At 44.8% G+C, this 18,346-nt stretch overlaps 2 protein-coding genes across 5 annotated transcripts in view; one reads left to right on the top strand and one right to left on the bottom strand.

Moving 5' to 3' along the window:
- Positions 1–273: 273 nt before the first annotated feature.
- NABP2 (nucleic acid binding protein 2) lies at positions 274–10,722 on the bottom strand. Of its 3 annotated transcripts, none has more exons than XM_083599517.1 (8): positions 10,619–10,722; positions 10,058–10,160; positions 8,523–8,627; positions 7,027–7,165; positions 6,260–6,331; positions 4,366–4,447; positions 3,316–3,382; positions 274–1,995 (listed from the first exon to the last, which is right to left on the bottom strand). In XM_083599517.1, the coding sequence occupies exons 3-8, from the start codon at positions 8,599–8,601 to the stop codon at positions 1,799–1,801; spliced, it is 636 nt and encodes a 211-aa protein (XP_083455643.1). In that variant the 5' UTR covers positions 8,602–8,627; positions 10,058–10,160; positions 10,619–10,722; the 3' UTR covers positions 274–1,798. The 3 variants fall into 3 exon arrangements, with proteins under 3 accessions (XP_083455643.1, XP_083455642.1, XP_083455644.1); XM_083599516.1 differs by having other exon boundaries at positions 10,545–10,682; XM_083599518.1 differs by having other exon boundaries at positions 10,570–10,677.
- Positions 10,723–12,455: 1,733 nt separating this feature from the next.
- The window catches only part of RNF41 (ring finger protein 41), a 35,107-nt gene continuing 29,216 nt past the window's right edge, over positions 12,456–18,346 (top strand). The window contains exon 1 of one of the 2 annotated variants that reach the window (XM_083599449.1): positions 12,456–12,717. The gene's annotated coding sequence lies outside the window, so the exon portion shown is untranslated. The remainder of the gene's footprint in view (positions 12,718–18,346) is intronic. The other variant, XM_083599450.1, reaches the window with a different exon arrangement.

The following is an 18,346-nucleotide window of genomic DNA, read 5'->3' as shown; positions in this document are numbered from 1 at the left end:
CATCCATTGTTCCATGGAATGACCCATTTTCTCCGATCAGAGACATTCACATTGTAAAGAGGATTAAAATATTTATTCCCCAAACATTCATGAATAGTACATTCAAACTGTCACATCAGATTTTAGACAACAGTGACGTAGCTTTAAAAAAAAACAACCAGTTGAGAAATTCAAGCAATTACTCTAGAGTGGAGAACAGAAGGAAAGAGAGAAAAGGAGACAAGGACCCAAACTGCTAGATAAAATAGCACTTCAAAAAAGAGAGAGAAAATGTTTCTTCTGAACATTTTATTGGCTTTCGAGAAATTGTTTTAAGTTTGGCAAAACGATTTTGTAGTGTTTAAATGCCATCTTATCTTCCTTTCAAAACTTTTACCGTTCCATTTACAAAGCAGACTATTCTGCAGATTCCTTTTAGCTAACTGAAACCAGAGCAATCAATAGCTTTCTGGAGCCCTTGAACCTAATAGGCCCCTTAAATGTTAGGAGAGAGGAACAAGGACATAGAGAACAGCAATGATTAACCCCAAAAGAGGTTACAGGGGGTAGTCTGAGTAGCTTTCTTACTTCACACAGGGTCTGGACCAGTTTAGAGGCAAACACACCTTACATCTTTGACCCTGGCTGGGCCTTCTACCAAATGAGAACCAAGCTGGCAGCACTGGCTTGTGAGCCAGACAGGCCTCAGAAAATATGCCCAACACTGCCAGCCTTTGATGCCAACCATGCTGAGATACGCTGGAATAAAAACACAAATCTATTTAAAGTTTTCTGCACAATAATAGAAATTAAAATATAACCGAATCCTCATTTTTCATAATTTAGATTTGGGCATGTGTGTGTTTTTTTGAGGTTTTTGTTGTTGTTGTTTAAAAGCTTCTCAATTTAGCCACACATCTAAATCTAACACCATCATTATATCTACAGAAACCTAGCTACAGGATGCTGTGAGCTACAATATCAATCAAGAATATGTTTGGGGGATACAGCAACAGTGCCATCTCACTGGCCGGTTCTGGATAGTCACTCAGTTTGGCTCGGAAAAAGCGGCATAAATTCTGTTTTGTTTGTCTGGGTACACCTCCTCCTTACAAAACATCTCATGAAACTCAAGAACCTTATGGAAACTGAAACACAACCTGTCATTTAGCCCACAATAATAATTAACAAAGCCACTCGGTCTAGAGTTGTTTCATAGATTTCGTCACAAGTCCACAATAAATAGTTTTAAACCAGAGATGGGGAACCTGTGGACTTTCAGATGTTGATGGACAACTCCTATCATCTCAACCATTGGCCATACTGGCTGGGACTGATGGGAATTAGACTCCAACAGCCCTTGAAGGATCACATCTTTCAAACCCCTCTTTTAAGGGTTCTAGACTTTGTTTTTTAGAAGGGGGTTAAAATCAAGGACGCATGCGCCTGTGGCACAGGAACATGTCATCTGGGAAGTTAGAAGGGAGCAATGAAACGGAATCAGGTTAAAAGGCGGTCAGGCAGACATGTTAATTTCCTGCAAGGAATCCTGAAAAGAACAAGTTTGACCTGGGATTATCAGCATAAACGCACTCAAGACCCTCACCCGGTACTTGGCATCGCATGTTAAAAGGGAGATTTCAGTGGCTAAAATACAAATTGGTGTCGTACAATTCAGAGTCTCTGCATCCATAGCTTGGCCACTCGTCTCTTTTCGGTGTCAGCCGCTCTGCCTCAAAGCTGATCAGCAGGAGGCAAAGGTTAACACAGCAGGCAGTGGAGGGAAGGGACAGAAAAGCAACCCCAAATCCTGTGCTTGTTATCTCTTGCTGCTTCGCCGTGTCTCTTTGCCATTGCTGACTGGGTTAGAGGACGACCCTGACGAGCTTCCGCTCTGGTGGTTGGGCTGGCTCCGGGTGATGCGGCCGCTGGTGGGGTGAGAGGGGGCACTAGGTGTGTGGGTGGAGCTGCCAGATCCAGTGGTGATCAACCCGTTGCCATTCTGGTTGTCAGTGACTAAAAGAAAGGGAGGGGAGGGGGGGAAAAGAAGAAGAGTTTGGATTTGATATCCCGCTTTATCACTACCCTAAGGAGTCTCAAAGCTGCTAACATTCTCCTTTCCCTTCCTCCCCCACAACAAACACTCTGTGAGGTGAGTGAGGCTGAGAGACTTCAGAGAAGTGTGACCAGCCCAAGGTCACCCAGCAGCTGCATCTGGAGGAGCGGGGAATCGAACCTGGTTCACCAGATTACGAGTCCACTGCTCTTAACCACTACACCACGCTGGCTCCCAGGATAAGGAGAACAGAAAAACCTTACTGGAACCCACAGAGATGCAGCCAACAAATCCATTGGTATTCCTGCTGGGATATAGTAAAAAGAGTCTTCTACTTGTTCTTTTAGGAACTAAAGTAGCTAGCAGATGGGAAATGTGGCGTTTTCAGTTGAATGCCAGATGCATTCAAGTGTGTGGAATACACAACGCTATATAGATCAGCTCTCACTGCTAGCTTTACAGGAGGGAGAGAAAGAGCGAAGTATTTATTTCATTTTAGAGAAGGGAAGCCTTTGTGCAACACTGTGATAGAATATACGGTCAGAACGTTTCTGCTGACAGATGCTGTTTTTAGAAGCTGTAGGTCTGATCCAATAAATAAGTAACTGATTCAATAAACAAATAATGTACCTAGTTTGGGTTTTAATTTAAAATTACCAGTTGCCAATTTAAAAAGAAAAGAGTACTAGCTTCAAAGGATTTTCCTTAGGGATGCAATAGGAAAGAGTTAAATCCCCCCCTCCACAGCTTGCTGTAATTCCAGCAATTATTAGCAACTGCCCCCCACTCCATTGATACTATTTGAATTTTAAAAACCCAAAACTGTACATTAAACAAAAAGATTTATTTAATGGGCAGTATTCAACTGCCGAAACCTGTCAGCGCAAGGGTTTCGTCTATGCAGTGTGGCTCCCCACCCTGGCCACGTTCCATTGTGCGTGCCGTGCACCCTCATCAAATTTGCCCCAGAGGGTTTGAGTAACCCCTAGGACAGATTTAGGAGGCACAATTTGGGGGCAGGGAGAGAAGGGGATAACATTCCATTGCAGAAGCATAAATCTTTGCGCTGACAGAACATTCATGTAATATCACATTGGGTACAACCCATTGCCATGTCCAATTTGACCCTTAGATAGGCCGTGAGTCAGATGTTGGCCGTTTCCAGGCTAAATAATACCACGAGGCACAAAATCCTGACACGCACGACTTGTGCTTCTCTCACCTGCAGGTATCCGTTTCGCTCAATGGTACTAGGAAGTGCAAGATCATTCGCTGCCTACCTGCTGATGACGTGGAAGGCCCTGGTGTGGTTTGGGAGGCTGTGGGCGCTGCGTTGTCATTCTGTGTCTGTCAAAGAAAGCAAAAGTCTACTGAATTTTTTTGACATATACAGAAGTTCCACAGATACAACAGCCATGGGCAGAGGAGGGGCGGGGGAAGGTTTACAGAAGTATGCTGAAATCAAACCTAACTACAGCTGTGTACACACCATATATTTAAAGTACATGACTTCCCCCAAGGAATCCTGGTAACTGTAGTTTACCTCTCACAGCACCCTTAAACTACAATATTCTTGAGGGTTGGGTGCATGTGCTTTGAACATATGATGTGTACACAGCCTGAGATGAATATATATAGAAGGAAGAGAAAAATGTTTTATAAGTCAATTGTGCAGAAAACAAGAGGTTATTGGAGGAGGGATCAGGGCTAGAGCGGTTACCATCTCCCCAAAAGACTTGCAATGTGTCCACACTCATCTAGGCAAAGCACCCTAGAGAGAGGGGGAGCACATCTACATGCTAAGGAAGTCGATTCCATCCCAGTCATCATAACTCACTCTCGAGTCAGAGCCAGTAAGGCAATCCAGAAGAACTGCCAAATCCATAACTGAGAAGACCTCCCTGTACCATTAAGAGTTAAACCAAATGGAAAAACCCTCCTCTTTGCAGCTTCACCCCCTCACTGTGATGGGTAAAATTTGTGCTTTCCACTCTTCTCTTAAGATACAAGAATCCTCCCAGGTTCTGCACCTGAGACCTTACGGGCTTGCTTCCTGAAAGATTAAGGTGTATAATCCTTAACACCCACCGTAGCTTCCATTTTCTCAGGGCAAGGAAATGCAACAGCTGCCTGTAGCAAAATACAATATAAAAATAAGCACTGGGGTATAGAGGAGAGCTGCACTGAGTGTAGGGTGGTCGCGAGAATTTGGAGTGATGCATTTCCCTGCGGTAAAGGGAGGCATAAACACCCCTTCTGATTGGGTCAGGAAGCCCTTCCTTCAAAATTCATTTCATCCCCCAGCGTTAGTTAAGAATCCTGATACTCACATTTTTGTTTTGCGACTGCTGGGCGACATATTCTGGGTTTGGCTCACTGAAATTTGGCACTTCTGAGTAAACCATACAAAACCTGGAACAGGAGGGGCAGCAGATAAAACGCAGCTGTCAGTCCACTGACAAATGTCTGTCCAGAGTAGCTGGGGAACCCAGCCAGATGGGCAGGGTATAAATAATAAATTATTATAATATTATTATTCTCCTCTTCCTACATGTATGCAGCTCTACATGGGCAGTGAGGGATGGTAACCACATGCCAATTAGCAGTAATAATTTAGGCCTGGCCCTAGATTAATGCCAGACATTAACAAACCCAAATTTTGACAATATCCTTTGAAGTTTATACTTTGAAGTTTATACTTTTATAAGAGCGGGGAAGCCAGGGCTGCAGGAGGGAAGGTAAAATAAAATCTCAAGCTGTCAAAATCAAAACCTGACAACATGCATATTTTTTTTCCAGGCTATGGGTAATCTAATGTCCATACTATTGAAAAGAAGAAGAAAATCAATTTCAGAAATGGGTAGCAGCAGCTGTGCAAGTTCACTCAAGAGAGTTTCCGTTAAAGGCAGCAGCACGTGGGAACAACCTGAAGATCCCAACTACAAGCCACTATCAACCCCAACCAATATTACTCATATAATTAAAAAGGTAAAGGGACCCCTGACAATTAGGTCCAGTCGCGGCCGACTCTAGGGTTGCGGTGCTCATCTCACTTTAATGGCCGAGGGAGCCGGCGTACAGCTTCCGGGTCATGTGGCCAGCATGACTAAGACGCTTCTGGAGAACCAGAGTAGCGCACGGAAACGCTGTTTACTTTCCTGCTGGAGTGGTACCTATTTATCTACTTGCACTTTGACATGCTTTCGAACTGCTAGGTTGGCAGGAGCAGGGACCGAACTACGGGAGCTCATCCTGTTGCGGGGATTCGAACCGCCGACCTTCTGATCGGCAAGCCCTAGGCTCAGTGGTTTAACCCACAGCGCCACCCGTGTCCTACTCATATAATTACTCGAGCATAAAAGCTCAGGAATGGTGGGTCTTTTCATAGAAACATCCTAGGGGGGAAAATGGGAATCATTTGTAAGGGAGGTAGGAAGGATGTGGCATTTTCCTTAGATTACAGATTAGTGGATGTCCTTTGAAATGCACAGAGGGGTATTTATCCTACAGAGTTAATTAAAAAATAATGAGCATTTGTAGTACAGTTATGGAGGGCAGACGGGACGCGGGTGGCGCTGTGGGTTAAACCACAGAGCCTAGGACTTGCCGATCAGAAGGTTGGCAGTTTGATTCCCCGCGACGGGGTGAGCTCCCGTTGCTCGGTCCCTGCTCCTGCCAACCTAGCAGTTCGAAAGCATGCCAGTGCAAGTAGATAAATAGGTACCGCTCTGGCGGGAAGGTAAACGGTGTTTCCGTGTGCTGCTCTGGTTCGCCAGAAGCGGCTTAGTCATGCTGGCCACATGACCCGGAAGCTGGACACCGGCTCCCTCGGCCAATAAAGCGAGATGAGCGCCGCAACCCCAGAGTCGGTCACGACTGGACCTAATGGTCAGGGGTCCCTTTACCTTTATGGAGGGCAGGGGGGAGAGATTCTTATGCAAGCAATGCCCCTCAATGTTCAATACATTTGCCAACTGTAGCCTGAACTGTTTATTATTATTATTTATTATTGTATAAATATTATTGCAGTCAGCATGCAAAATAGTCACCAGTCTTTTCTCTCTTGGAAGCTGCCTCCTTGACTTATGGTGGTGATAGCCCCTGGAGCAAATACTATCCTTTGGTGGAAATCTGGCTGTGTGTCTGAACTTCAAAAAACCAACCATGTACCAAACCTCCAATTCCAAAAAAGCAACATTGGCAAAAGCCAAATACAGGCCTTACTCTCCAACTTTCTGCAAGTCTCCTCCACGTCCAGTGTACAAGGTCAGGCAGCCTTTGAAAACAGATGCATACCTAGGAGAGAGAGACCCATAGTTAGGAACAGCACAACATCCCTCTCAAAGTGTTGGTGCTGACATTTAAAGCCCTAAATGGCCTTGGCCCAGTATATCTGAAGGAGCGTCTCCACCCCCATCGTTCAGCCCAGAGGTCCAGCTCCAAGGGCTTTCTAGCAGTTCCCTCACTGTGAAAAGTGAGGTTACAGGGAACCAGGCAGAGGGCCTTCTCAGTAGCGGCGCCCGCCCTGTGGAACGCTCTCCCATCAGATGTCAAGGAAATAAATAACTATCTGACTTTTAGAAGACATCTGAAGGCAAGCCCTGTTTAGGGAAGTTTTTTATGTTCTGTTGGGAGCTGCACAGAGTGGCTGGGGAAACCCAACCAGATCGGCAGGGTATAAATAAATAAATAAATAAATAAATAAATAAATAAATAAATATATTGTGGGATGTGTCTTGTGCAAGGAAGATAAGGGCTAAGAATGTGAACAGAAAGATTAAGCAGGTGAGCTGCCCCCACCTGGAATATAAATAATAATAATTATTATTATTATTATGCTATGTGATTGTAAGCGTATACCTGAAAAAGCCTAAAATGGGCCCAACCACCTGTTGCTTCTGGGGCTGAGGCTAAAGCTCCACTTGGATAAAGGAACATCCAATTTCCCCCACTTTCTCCTATCGCACTCCTATTGGAAAGGTTGTCCATACCCTTTGGTGAGTCGGATGATGTCTCCTGGCTGGATGAGGTTGCCAACATCGTCCCACACAGAGATGTTTATGCTGCCAGTTTTGTCGGCTACTTTACATGTCCGCACTTCATGGCCATCCTTGGTCTTGGTAACCCGGCCTGGTGGCAATAATGATAATAGTAAATTTTATTTATACACCGCCCTCCCCAGCCAAGGCCGGGCTCAGGGCGGCCAACAACCAATAATAAAAACAAGTTGAATGAATACAACTTAAAAACAAGATTAAAATACAATATTAAAATGCAGCCTCATCACAGGAGGAGAAAAGAAAATAGAAAGAGGGGGAAGGAATCAAATTGGCTCCAAGCCAAAGGCCAGGCGGAACAACTCTGTCTTACAGGCCCTGCGGAAAAAAATCAGATCCTGCAGGGCCCTGGTCTCATGAGGCAGAGCGTTCCGCCAGTGGTGAAAAGGCCCTGGGCTCTGGTTGAAGCTAATCTAACTTCCTTAGGGCCCAGGACCACTAGGGTGTTGCTATTTATGGAACGTAAGGTCCTCCGTGGGGCATACCGGGAGAGGCGGTCCCGTAGGTACGAGGGTCCTAGGCCGTGAAGGGCTTTAGAGGTCAAAACCAGCACCTTAAATCTGACCCCGTACTCCACCGGGAGCCAGTGCAGCTGGAAAAGCACTGGGTGAATATGCTCCCATGGCAGAGACCCCGTGAGGAGCCTCGCTGCAGCATTCTGCACCCGCTGGAGTTTCTGGGACATTCTGGTAGGAATGGTTAGCAAAATTCACGGTGACCAAAATTCAAGGCAGCTAAAAGGGTGTTTCTGCTTTCAGGCCAGAAGTACAGGCTGAGAAGCAGTGAGTGTTCCGTGCCAATCCCACCCCATGGAAACATTTGCAGAGCACACCTCTTTATCGCCAGAAGAAGAAGAAAATGAAACACTCCTGGAAAGGGGGAGAGGAAAGGGCACCCTCAAATTGTACGGCATTAACAAGAAAGGAACCTAGGAGTATTATTGACAATGCAAGTGATATGAATTTGCAATGAACGCTATATAATTGAGGTGACAATATTCTGACTTGCAACAGGGTGCATCAGTACGAGATGACAGTCCAAGAAACCCACAACACTCTATATAGCACAACACTTTTCTGAATCCAGATAAAAACACTGTGCTAAAAGCACAAGTGTTTTTTTTTAAAGGCAAGAGTAAAAGATCCTTAGATTCTTCCATAAGCTACACTCAGCCTGACAGGAATCCAGTCTGCGTCTGCATTTCAAAGAATCCTATTCAGAAATACTAATAGTGATCATGCAATGTCACCTTTCATTGGCTACTGATAGAAGGAAGTCCATGTGCAGCCCATAATTAATAGAATAAAATAATGTGATGGTTCTATGTCTTTTAATATGATTCTGTGAAACAAGGAAGCAGACGGACCTCTCAGCTATACGGCAATAGGTTTTTAAAGCATGTTAGCTGTTGTCATCCGCAGAGCACTCACCTGTTTCCAGAACAATGAATATAAGATTGAGGTTTTTCAAGCCTGGTTTAATATCCTTCACCAATGTTTCTGTCGTCATTTTGAATGGCTTTTGATTTCCAGTATCTTGAGTAAACAATTATTATTATTATTATTATTATTTCTTAATATCCAGCAAACAGAACAAACGAAAAAGGTGCTGACTGCAGTAGATAATAATAAAACCTTGTTATTTTAACCTTGAACAGAGGCACTGTTATTTTGTGACTTCCTCTAAGGACACAGAAAGCCATGTTTCAAATGTGTCCAAAAATCAGAAGTTCCACCATGTAGACACAAACGCAGCTGCTATTCCTAGCTTCCAGAATTAGACTGGAATTTTATCGATTTCAAGATGTTTTGTATTACTCTTTCCCCCTGTCATTCTGTGTGAAAAATTCCGCAAATCAACAATTTTGCACAGAATGCCAAGAATGATTTTTTAAGAAATCTGGTATATGTCAGTTGATATGAAAGAACAGGTGGCCAACCTGTGGACTTTCAGATATTGTTTCTGCCCCAGCCATCTTGGTCAGTCATCAGAAAATGCTGGGAGCTGTAGACCAGCAACATTTGGGGGTGGGGGAAGGTACAGGTTATCCACATGATATAGAAAGTAAAGGTAAAGGTAAAGATAAAGAGTGACCGACTCTGGGGTTGCGGCGCTCATCTCGCTTTATTGGCCGAGGGAGCCGGCGTGCAGCTTCCGGGTCATGTGGCCAGCATGACTAAGCCGCTTCTGGCAAACCAGAGCAGCGCACGGAAACGCCGTTTACCTTCCTGCCAGAGCGGTATCTATTTATCTACTTGCACTTTGACTGCTTTCGAACTGCTAGATTGGCAGGAGCAGGAACTGAGCGATGGGAGCTCACCCCATCGCGGGGATTTGAACCGCCAAACACCTGATTGGCAAGTCCTAGGCTCTGTGGTTTAACCCACAGCACCACCCACGTCCCTATAGAAAGTAGGCAAGACCAATTTATAAACAGAAAGGCAGTTATGAAAATATCCATCAAATGTGAGAAAAATATGCTATTTTGCTTAGTTCCAGCCACAGATTTTGGATTTTGCATTCATGGCATTTTGATTTTTGAAATAGATTAACATCAGATCAATTGCCCTAGTCGCATTTTTAAAAAATCTCGACAGACAGAAATGCCAATACTTTCTGGAGGTGTTGTTTTTAGTTTGTAAAAGAACCCCATCCTGACGCCACAATATTTTTAACCTTTAACTTTATAAGAGCTTCAACTGATTACAATCTTTGAACAGGAGCAGAAGATCACCCTCTTTTACACACTCCAAGATTTACAGCTAATAACATGATTTGAAGAGTGCCATTCAATGAACAAGTAGAATGTCAACAATTCCCTTCCATTTCTGTGCCTGCTCATGCGCAAATTCCAGCAACACTTAACGCACTATAGCTGCTGTTATTGCTATGGATGTGAATATTCTATGCAAATTATCAGCCCGCCCTGGTATCAGTTTAAAGGGTCCACACTGATCTTTATTACCTGTTTTGAGCACCGTACACGAAAGACTTCTTTGGCATGTGTAGAAGACTGGCTTCAAGAAAACGGGTATAGCATCCTTGCTCGCGTTACAGTTCACACACGCCTGGAAGGAAAAGACACCTTGCTTTTTTGCAGATCTTCAACCACCGATCTGATCAACACATGCAAAACTGATCTCCTGGCTATTTATTTTTGCTGTAGGTTTCCCTTCTGGCTTACGCAAAGATCGATCGGCTGATACCGTGATTGATATTCAAACGGGAGGAAAATAAGTTAAAAACTCCACGACCCTCAAGGTCCCTTTCAACTCTACAATTCCATGATTATATGATTGTAAGTAAGTAAATATACTGGTAAGCAGTTCCCCAACCGCCTCCCGCCTCCCCCACGGAACATGGATTCAACCAGCCCTGCAACATGCACCGATATTTTTCCCTGCCGTACGCAAAGTACAGGAGAGCTTATTAAACTCCCACATTCTCTTTACCAACCATTCCGAGTCTATTAATTACATTTCGAATAAAAGAGGATCACGACCACCACTTTTCCAGTGAAACAGACCTGGAGGAACGTTGGGTTGCAGACATTCCAGGAAGTATCCTGCTGCGTCCAGCGCAGCCAATCGCGTGGCGAGGCTTTCCTTCGACATGCAGGAATGTTCCAATCTTTCAACCAATTGGAGGCAAATAAAGTATTAAAGTGACAGTATCACCAACTGATGCATTTAAAAAATCGATAGCAGAGGGTGCTGTGAAATTCTTCGAGAAGAATTTCCAGCTATTTTGCACTTGATGCTCCGAAGGCTTGACTTTTCAAGTTAGTTGAACGAATCATGAATGAATGAATGCATTAAATAGATATATATTTCCAACGCAGGAAGATACTCATCTAAGCCATAGCTGTCAACTTTCCCCCTTTCTTGCGAGGAATCCTATCCTATTCCCTTTAAAAAAGGGAAACGTTGACAGCTATGATGTAAGCACTGGATTCTACATAAATATCATGGCCACTCATAGTATTTAATGAAAAATAAAGCAGAAGTGATGCTAATATGATGGCCTGGTTCTTTACTGGCATGTCTGAATTGATACACTTTTTGCACTGTGGTTGTTTTGTGTTGTCACACTTGTGTGTTGATTCACACAGCATTCATGATATGACAAAATGTGCATACATGACAATTCAGCAGATGGTGTACAGCCAGATCAGCGCATGCCACAACATTTTCAAAAGATGGTTGGTTTCTATCACTGTGAATTCCTCCTTCATTCTTGATAGAGGTACCTGGTTTAGAAACCATCACAGACCCTCCAAATGTCCCTATTTTCCAGGGGCACTCTCGGATTTACAGATGCTGTCCTGGTTTCTTATTTGATCCCAGAATGTCCTGCTTTTCCTTAGGTAAAGGTAAAGGGACCCCTGACCAGCAGGTCCAGTCGTGGCGGACTCTGGGGTTGCGGCGCTCATCTCGCTTTATTGGCCAAGGGAGCTGGCGTACAGCCCGGGTCATGTGGCCAGCATGACTAAGCCGCTTCTGGCAAACCAGAGCAGCGCATGGAAACGCCGTTTACCTTCCCGCCGGAGTGGTACCTATTTATCTACTTGCACTTTGATGTGCTTTCGAACTGCTAGGTTGGCAGGACCAAGCAACAGGAGCTCACCCCGTCGTGGGGATTCGTACCGCTGACCTTCTGATTGGCAAGTCCTAGGCTCTGTGGTTTAACCCACAGCTTTTCCTTAGGATATCACTATTTTCATCAGAGAAATGTTGGAACATATGATAAGATATGGTCACTATTTTCACTGGAGAAAAGTTGGAGGGCATGGAGTTATCTGACCCCCGAGCCATTTGAAGGCAGCCCTCTCTTTTCATTAGGTAAATTTTAAAAAGGTTGTACAATACAGGACTGAGACCAAATCACATGATTTTGTTCCTTCAGAAGATGCGGAAAGGGTGAAGTTGTTTAGAAACTTTAAAAGTTTCAACGGAGATTATGCAAGAGCTGGAAAAACCAGTTTCTTCCCCAGAACAAGGAATGTGGATAATGTCTAATTATTCCGATCTCAGAGGCTGCTCTTGTAAGGTCAAATGTAGGGTTCACCCCGATCGTGGAGGATTCGAGCCGCCGGCCTTCTGAACGAGCAATTCCAAGAAGCTCAACGGTTTAAACCACAGCGTCACCCGCGTCCCCCCCAAGATCTGCAGCCCCCGACGTCTCTCGAGTCAGCGGGATCAAACAGAACCGCGGCATTCTAAGCATCAGCCTCCATCTAGGCCCCGCCCCCAGACACGCCCATAGCGGAAAGGACCACGCCCCCACCCGCTCTTTTTCTCTGGTCTGGAGAAGGCGGAGGCAACCTAAACCACAAAGCCACACCATTGGCTAGAGCGGTCTCGGCTCGGGCTACTCCGCTGTGTGGGCGGGGTCGCGCATCCGGGTTGAATCTGGCGTGTTTCCGGCGGCGGTAGCGGTGGCGGCGGCGGGTTGGGGGGGAAAAAAGAGAAGAAAATAGAAGGGAAATTCGGGGTTGCGGAGCGACGGCAGGTTCCGAGCGGGGCCTAGCGAGTGCTTGAAGCGGGTGCAGGTGGCGGAGAGCGAGCCTGGTCTCGCGTATGCGGCGGGGTGACGTTGGAGGGCGGGCGTGTTTTTGTTTCTGAGGTAAGTGGGGGCGCCTGAGAGGAAATGAAAGGAGGAATGGGTGGGGAGGGGAGACCGCCGGAGCTCCCGTTGGCGGCGGTTATCTGAGGGGGCCGTCGCGAGGCGGGGAGCCCGCGTCTGAGGGGGCTGTTGGGAGTGTCGGAGACCCCGACTGAGGCTCCTCTTTCTCCCCCCCCCCACCCTTTGCACATTTCGCAAATGTTGGGCTGCCCCCACCTCAGTTTAGACTCGGTGGGGCTTACCTTCCCAGGAGGAGAGAAGCTGGCGAGCTGTGGCCGTTTCGTAGAACCGTGGAGTTGGAAAGGAGCCCCCGAGGGTCATCTAGTCCAACCCCCTTTTGGCCAGCTCGGGGCTCGAACTCACGGCCTGAGGTTGATCTAACTGTACCGACTTAGTTATCCCAGAGGCTTCGGGTCTGTCTGTGCGTAATACAGTGGTACCTCAGGTTAAGTACTTAATTCGTTCCGGAGGTCCAGACTTAACCTGAAACTGTTCTTAACCTGAAGCACCACTTTAGCTAATGGGGCCTCCCGCTGCTGCTGCACGATTTCTGTTCTCATCCTGAAGCAAATTTCTTAACCTGAAGCACTATTTCTGGGTTAGCGGAGTCTGAAACCTGAAGCGTATGTAATCCGAGGTACCACTGTATATCCCTGTTGGGAGTGTCGGAGACCCCGACTGAGGCTCCTCTTTCTCCCCCCCCCCACCCTTTGCACATTTCGCAAATGTTGGGCTGCCCCCACCCCAATTTGGACTCGGGTGGGGCTTACCTCCTTCCCAGGCTTGTGCTGCGAAGGGGAAAGCTGGGGTGGAGGAGAGAAGCTGGCGAGCTGTGGCCGTTTCGTAGAACCGTGGAGTTGGAAAGGAACCCCCGGGGGTCATCTAGTCCAACCCCCTTTTGCCCAGCTCGGGGCTCGAACTCACGGCCTGAGGTTGATCTAACTCTACCGACTTAGTTATCCCAGAGGCTTCGGGTCTGTCTGTGTGTAATACAGTAGTACCTTGGGTTAAGAACTTAGTTTGTTCTGGAACGAAGTGCAAAAAAATGGCTTAAAGCTTTCATGAAATATCACATAAAATCACCAGTTTGTTTCATAGGTTATTTTTAGAGTTAGAAGCACTAACTCTCGCTAAAAGCTGTACACAAGCAGTGACTTTGGCTTGGATGTTAAACTGGAGGAAGTAGTGCTTAAATAATGATAGGTGGTTGCTTTCAAGAATGGACTTGTCAATAGTTCATGTGTGTATGAAAAAAGTTGTTCTGCCTAGTTACTACTTATTTGTGTAGAAAGTATTGTTTCTGGAGCTATATTTATGTAAATGCCTCCTCCCTCCTGAAAAAAGGCCTCACTTGGCTTCTTTCAACTACAGTGGCACCTCTGGTTATGAACTTAATTTGTTCCGGAGGTCCGTTCTTAACCTGAAACTGTTCTTAACCTGAAGCACCACTTTAGCTAATGGGGCCTCCCGCTGCCACCGCGCGATTTCTGTTCTCATCCTGAAGCAAAGTTCTTAATCTGAGGTACAATTTCTGGGTTAGCGGAGTACGTAACCTGAAGCGTCTGTAATCCGAGGTACCACTGTATATCTATATGTAGTCTTGCAAACTGCCTTGAGAACTTGGTTGTGTAGTCGATACGCAATTTGGGTGCGTTTTGGGTTTTTTTTTAAGAAAAAAAGCAAGTCATCAGTATGTGGTCGTCGGGGTAATGGGGCGGGGGGACGCCTTGGCAGCCACGGTGTTCAGCGGCAAATGTTTTACTTGGGACTGAGTTGGCTTCAAATCACTTCGTGGGAGTTGATGGGAGCTTTAAAAGATGGGTTGGGTGAGGCAAGTAAGAAGAAGAAAGAAGCCCCGTGCCCTCTGCCCTAAGCACTTTGGAGAAACGGAGGGTCTTTTAATAGAGAAATATAAAGCACCAATGTAATGTGCATGATGTACATAGTCTTTTTTAAAAAAAAAAACCCAAACCACAGAATAGCAACAAGAAAGGCAGGTCCCTGCCCAGATCAGTTTACAGTAGATACACAAATGCATGCGCGTCCACATGTTTTAAGTTTAAAAAAACAATTGGTAGAGAATCCTCCACATAGTGGGATGATCTAGAAAAGTGACTGGCACTGCTTCTGAGGAAAGGAGCTTTTGGGAAGAATTCGTGTTCTGGTGAAAGAAATTCAGCACCTGATACAGTGGTGCCTCGGATTACAAACACCTCGGGTTACAGACTCCGCTAACCCGGAAGTAGTACCTCGGGTTAAGAACTTTACCTCAGGATGAGAACAAAAATCGCACAGTGGTGGCAGCGGGAGGCCCCATTAGCTAAAGTGGTACCTCAGGTTAAGAACGGACCTCTGGAACAAATTAAGTTTGTAACCAGAGGTACTACTGTAGTTGAAACTTAGAAGCCAAGTGAGGCCTTTTTTCAGGAGGAGGGAGGAGTATCATAGAACAGTAGATAAAACAGAATGATGTATGGGTGGTCCAGTATAAATTGTTACGAATGCACCATTATTTCATCAATGACGTTGCAGAATACACATGCAAACACAACAAAAACAAGTCTGGGGTGTCCCTTAGCATGTTGCAGATTTCTGATTGGTTCTGTTAGGGCTTGTCCACACCTCCATTTGCCCCCCATTCTCCCCCCAACCCCCCCCCCCCCAATTACTGTTTTCAAGGGATTGCTGTTTGTTCCAGTTCAGTGGTAAAGAGCATGTTTTCCCAGCAAAACCTGTGGAGCAAATGCAAAACGACTTGGACTCGTCCCTAAAAACACAGTATAAGTGGGAAACAGAAAGACCTGTGCTTTCTAGGCACAGGACAAGTGGAAGTGTGGATGAGCCCTTAGTTATTAAAGGATAAGGAAAGATGTTGCTGCACTCCCAACTTTTATCAGACCCAGCTTCAGTTACAGCTTCTGAAGAGCCAGTTCCCCACCTCTGGATTACAGACCTTGACTCTAGAGCAGTGTCCTCAAATTAGAATACCCACCTGTGTGGTTCAGCTGTTAGGTGACCTAGTTTTACCTGTTCAATGCAGGGGATCAAAAATGCCCAGCATATACTGCACACAAAAAAGAAATAGGAGTCCCTCATTTGCTTTCAAATGCTTTCAGCTCCAGAAAGCATGACAATAGGGTTGAAGGAAGTTGTAGTCCAGCAATATCTGAAGGGCCCTAGATTTCCTAGTCCTATGTTAGAAGGAACTAGTGGCGTGGGGAGTGCATATTAGAGCCGTGCATAATTGAGCAAGATACTGTGCTGAAGGATCTTATGGCAAGCCATTGCTTGAGGCTGGGAGAGGAGTCAAGGGCAGAATACCTAATGCTTCAAGGAAGTGTTCTCTCTCTAGTTTGAGCATAGATTACAACAGAGCTAATCGTTTTATAGGCTGTAAAGCAAATTTTTGCTGCCTAAATTCTGTTGTGCTGTAAGCAAACAGGGGAATAACCAGGACATTTCAAGGTCTATTCTCTCGCTTGAGCTATTGTATGTGGAAGTGCAACTGCAACATCTTCACAAGTCCTCTGCCCTGTAGATGTGCCCTTGATTTGTGAAATTGTTGCGCTTTAACAATTGGAATAATGAGGCTTGGAGGATACAGATAATGTCATCATTAAGCATGTAAGAAAATGGTCTGATTTGTAGCATATTATCTAAAACTGGTGAGATCTCCCTTATTTGTTGCACAAATGTTCACTGGAAAGCACAACATAACAGTAACCCATAAGTAAAACAGTGACACATGCATGGGGGATCTTTAACTCTTCTGAATGAATGCATAAGACATTACTATATCTCTTCGCCCCACCCACAAAACACCACACCTTAAGCATTTTTGGAGCAGGGTTAATGCCCGGGTTTAACTTAAATGCAAGACAGAGTTGTTCCACCAGGCCTTTGGTCAGGGCACAGCCTGACTCCCTCCTCTGGTAACCTGCACAGAGTTTTGCTTAATGGTTGCCATCAACTTGATTTTAATTAATTTTTATAGTCAAATATTTTTAGAATGTTGTTTTATTTGATTGTTTGATTATTTGAATGTTGTTAGCCGCCCTGAGCCTGGCTTCGGCTGGGGAGGGCGGGATATAAATAAAATTTATTATTATTATTATTATTATTATAAATGTGAATGGAAAGTGGTTAAGCAAAATTGGCAGCTGGGTTGCTGTTGTTGACACATTTACTATGGTCTTACAGAGCAACCACCTCCCCCCCCCCCGCCCCATAATCTGGTTCATCAGTGAGGGGCCGTGTCAACTCAGAGACCTGCTCTACTCCTGCAGAAAGCTTTGTGGGCATATATCCACCATTGGTGTATTCTTGGTGCTAGTAGTCAGTTTTGAACTCTGAAGCAGGGAATTCCAGGAGCAGGATGGAGGCTCTTTGGATCTGCTAGATCCAAGGCCCCATTTTTCCTTGGATAGACCCCAGGAACATTCCATCTGCACTAGCATGGAGTTGAAGTAACTAATTCTGTGGGGGTTGAAAATGTTGTTGTTGTTTTGCCCTAGCTGGTAGATGTTTGGACGGGGCAAGTCATCTACACACTCATCCTCACTTAGGATAGTATTCTTAAATCTACTGAACAGAATTCTGCTGTTGATGTGTAAAAAGTTACCATTCCCGTTTACTGCAACACTTTTTCACTGTCTTGGTACGTATGACAGCCGTAGGTGACTACATCATGACTTAAAAGTACAGAATATGATTTCTGTATTACTCTTGAATTAATGTGCCATATTTAAGGTTGGAATATAAATACTTCATCTTGTGTTAGAATATCCTTGCTTTGAATTAAACTTCATGTGCTAATCTAAAAAGTTATTTTCATGAAGCATTAGCTATCAACTTTAGGTAAAAGTTATTTAGCAAAGCCTGCGTAATACTAAAGTTGTGATTATGTTCTTATTTTCTGTCAACAGCTAATCTTTACTAAAGTTCTAGAGATACTTTTTCACACCACTCATTTAGTAACTTTAGTGAGAATTGATGTGCAAATAAGAAAATTGATGTGCAGTTAAGAGATGACCTAATGTGTAATATTAGAGCATTTTTCCTAGATCTGTTTGCTGTATGGCCTGATGTGTAATGTTTGATCCTTGTTTCCAAAACTGTTTGCTGAGAGAATAAAGTTTTATTTGAAAATGGCCTTCAAGATGACTGACTGACTGACTGACTGACGTAATTCCTGGCTGTGGCTTTTGTGGCACAAACCTCTGTTTTCACTGCTAGTTCATCATCTTATGTGTAAGGCAAGTGAGGAACAGCTGTCTAGCACAGATTCCTCTGTCTTTCAAAACCTCTTCTGTTGCCTTGTTACACTTTGTTTTGGTAGAGGTTTTTGCTAGTACAAGGTGACTCGGAATCCTTAAGCAGCCATTAGGATCATAGCAGTGGTGCTTTACAGCTTTGGTTTTTTAAAATTATTTATTTGTTTTGGCCCACTTGTCATCGGAATGGACAAATCTTCAGAATGTTTGAATCTGGGGTTAACCACCCTCTGTCTAGTGTCTTATCTTGTACCCTTCCATGCTGAAAATAAGTTATTTGTATGGTGCAGTAATGCAGCATAGCCACTTTTGAAAAGCTGCAGTTCAGGGTTCAAAATCCCCATGCAGCCATGAAG

This window comes from Podarcis filfolensis (genome assembly GCF_964270895.1).
Source record: "Podarcis filfolensis genome assembly, chromosome: 2".
Classification (NCBI taxonomy): domain Eukaryota; kingdom Metazoa; phylum Chordata; class Lepidosauria; order Squamata; family Lacertidae; genus Podarcis; species Podarcis filfolensis.
This window is presented reverse-complemented; position numbering and strand designations above follow the sequence as displayed.

Excerpts from the sequence above, each read along its gene's own strand:
- NABP2 (XM_083599517.1), bottom strand. The coding sequence starts at position 8,601 with ATGACGACAGAAACATTGGTGAAGGATATTAAACCAGGCTTGAAAAAC. Across the intron at positions 3,383-4,365 it reads AGCAGTCGCAAAACAAAAAT|ACACAGAATGACAACGCAGC; the intron begins GTGAGTATCAGG and ends TTTCTTTGACAG. Across the intron at positions 1,996-3,315 it reads GCCTTCCACGTCATCAGCAG|TCACTGACAACCAGAATGGC; the intron begins GTAGGCAGCGAA and ends CCTTTCTTTTAG.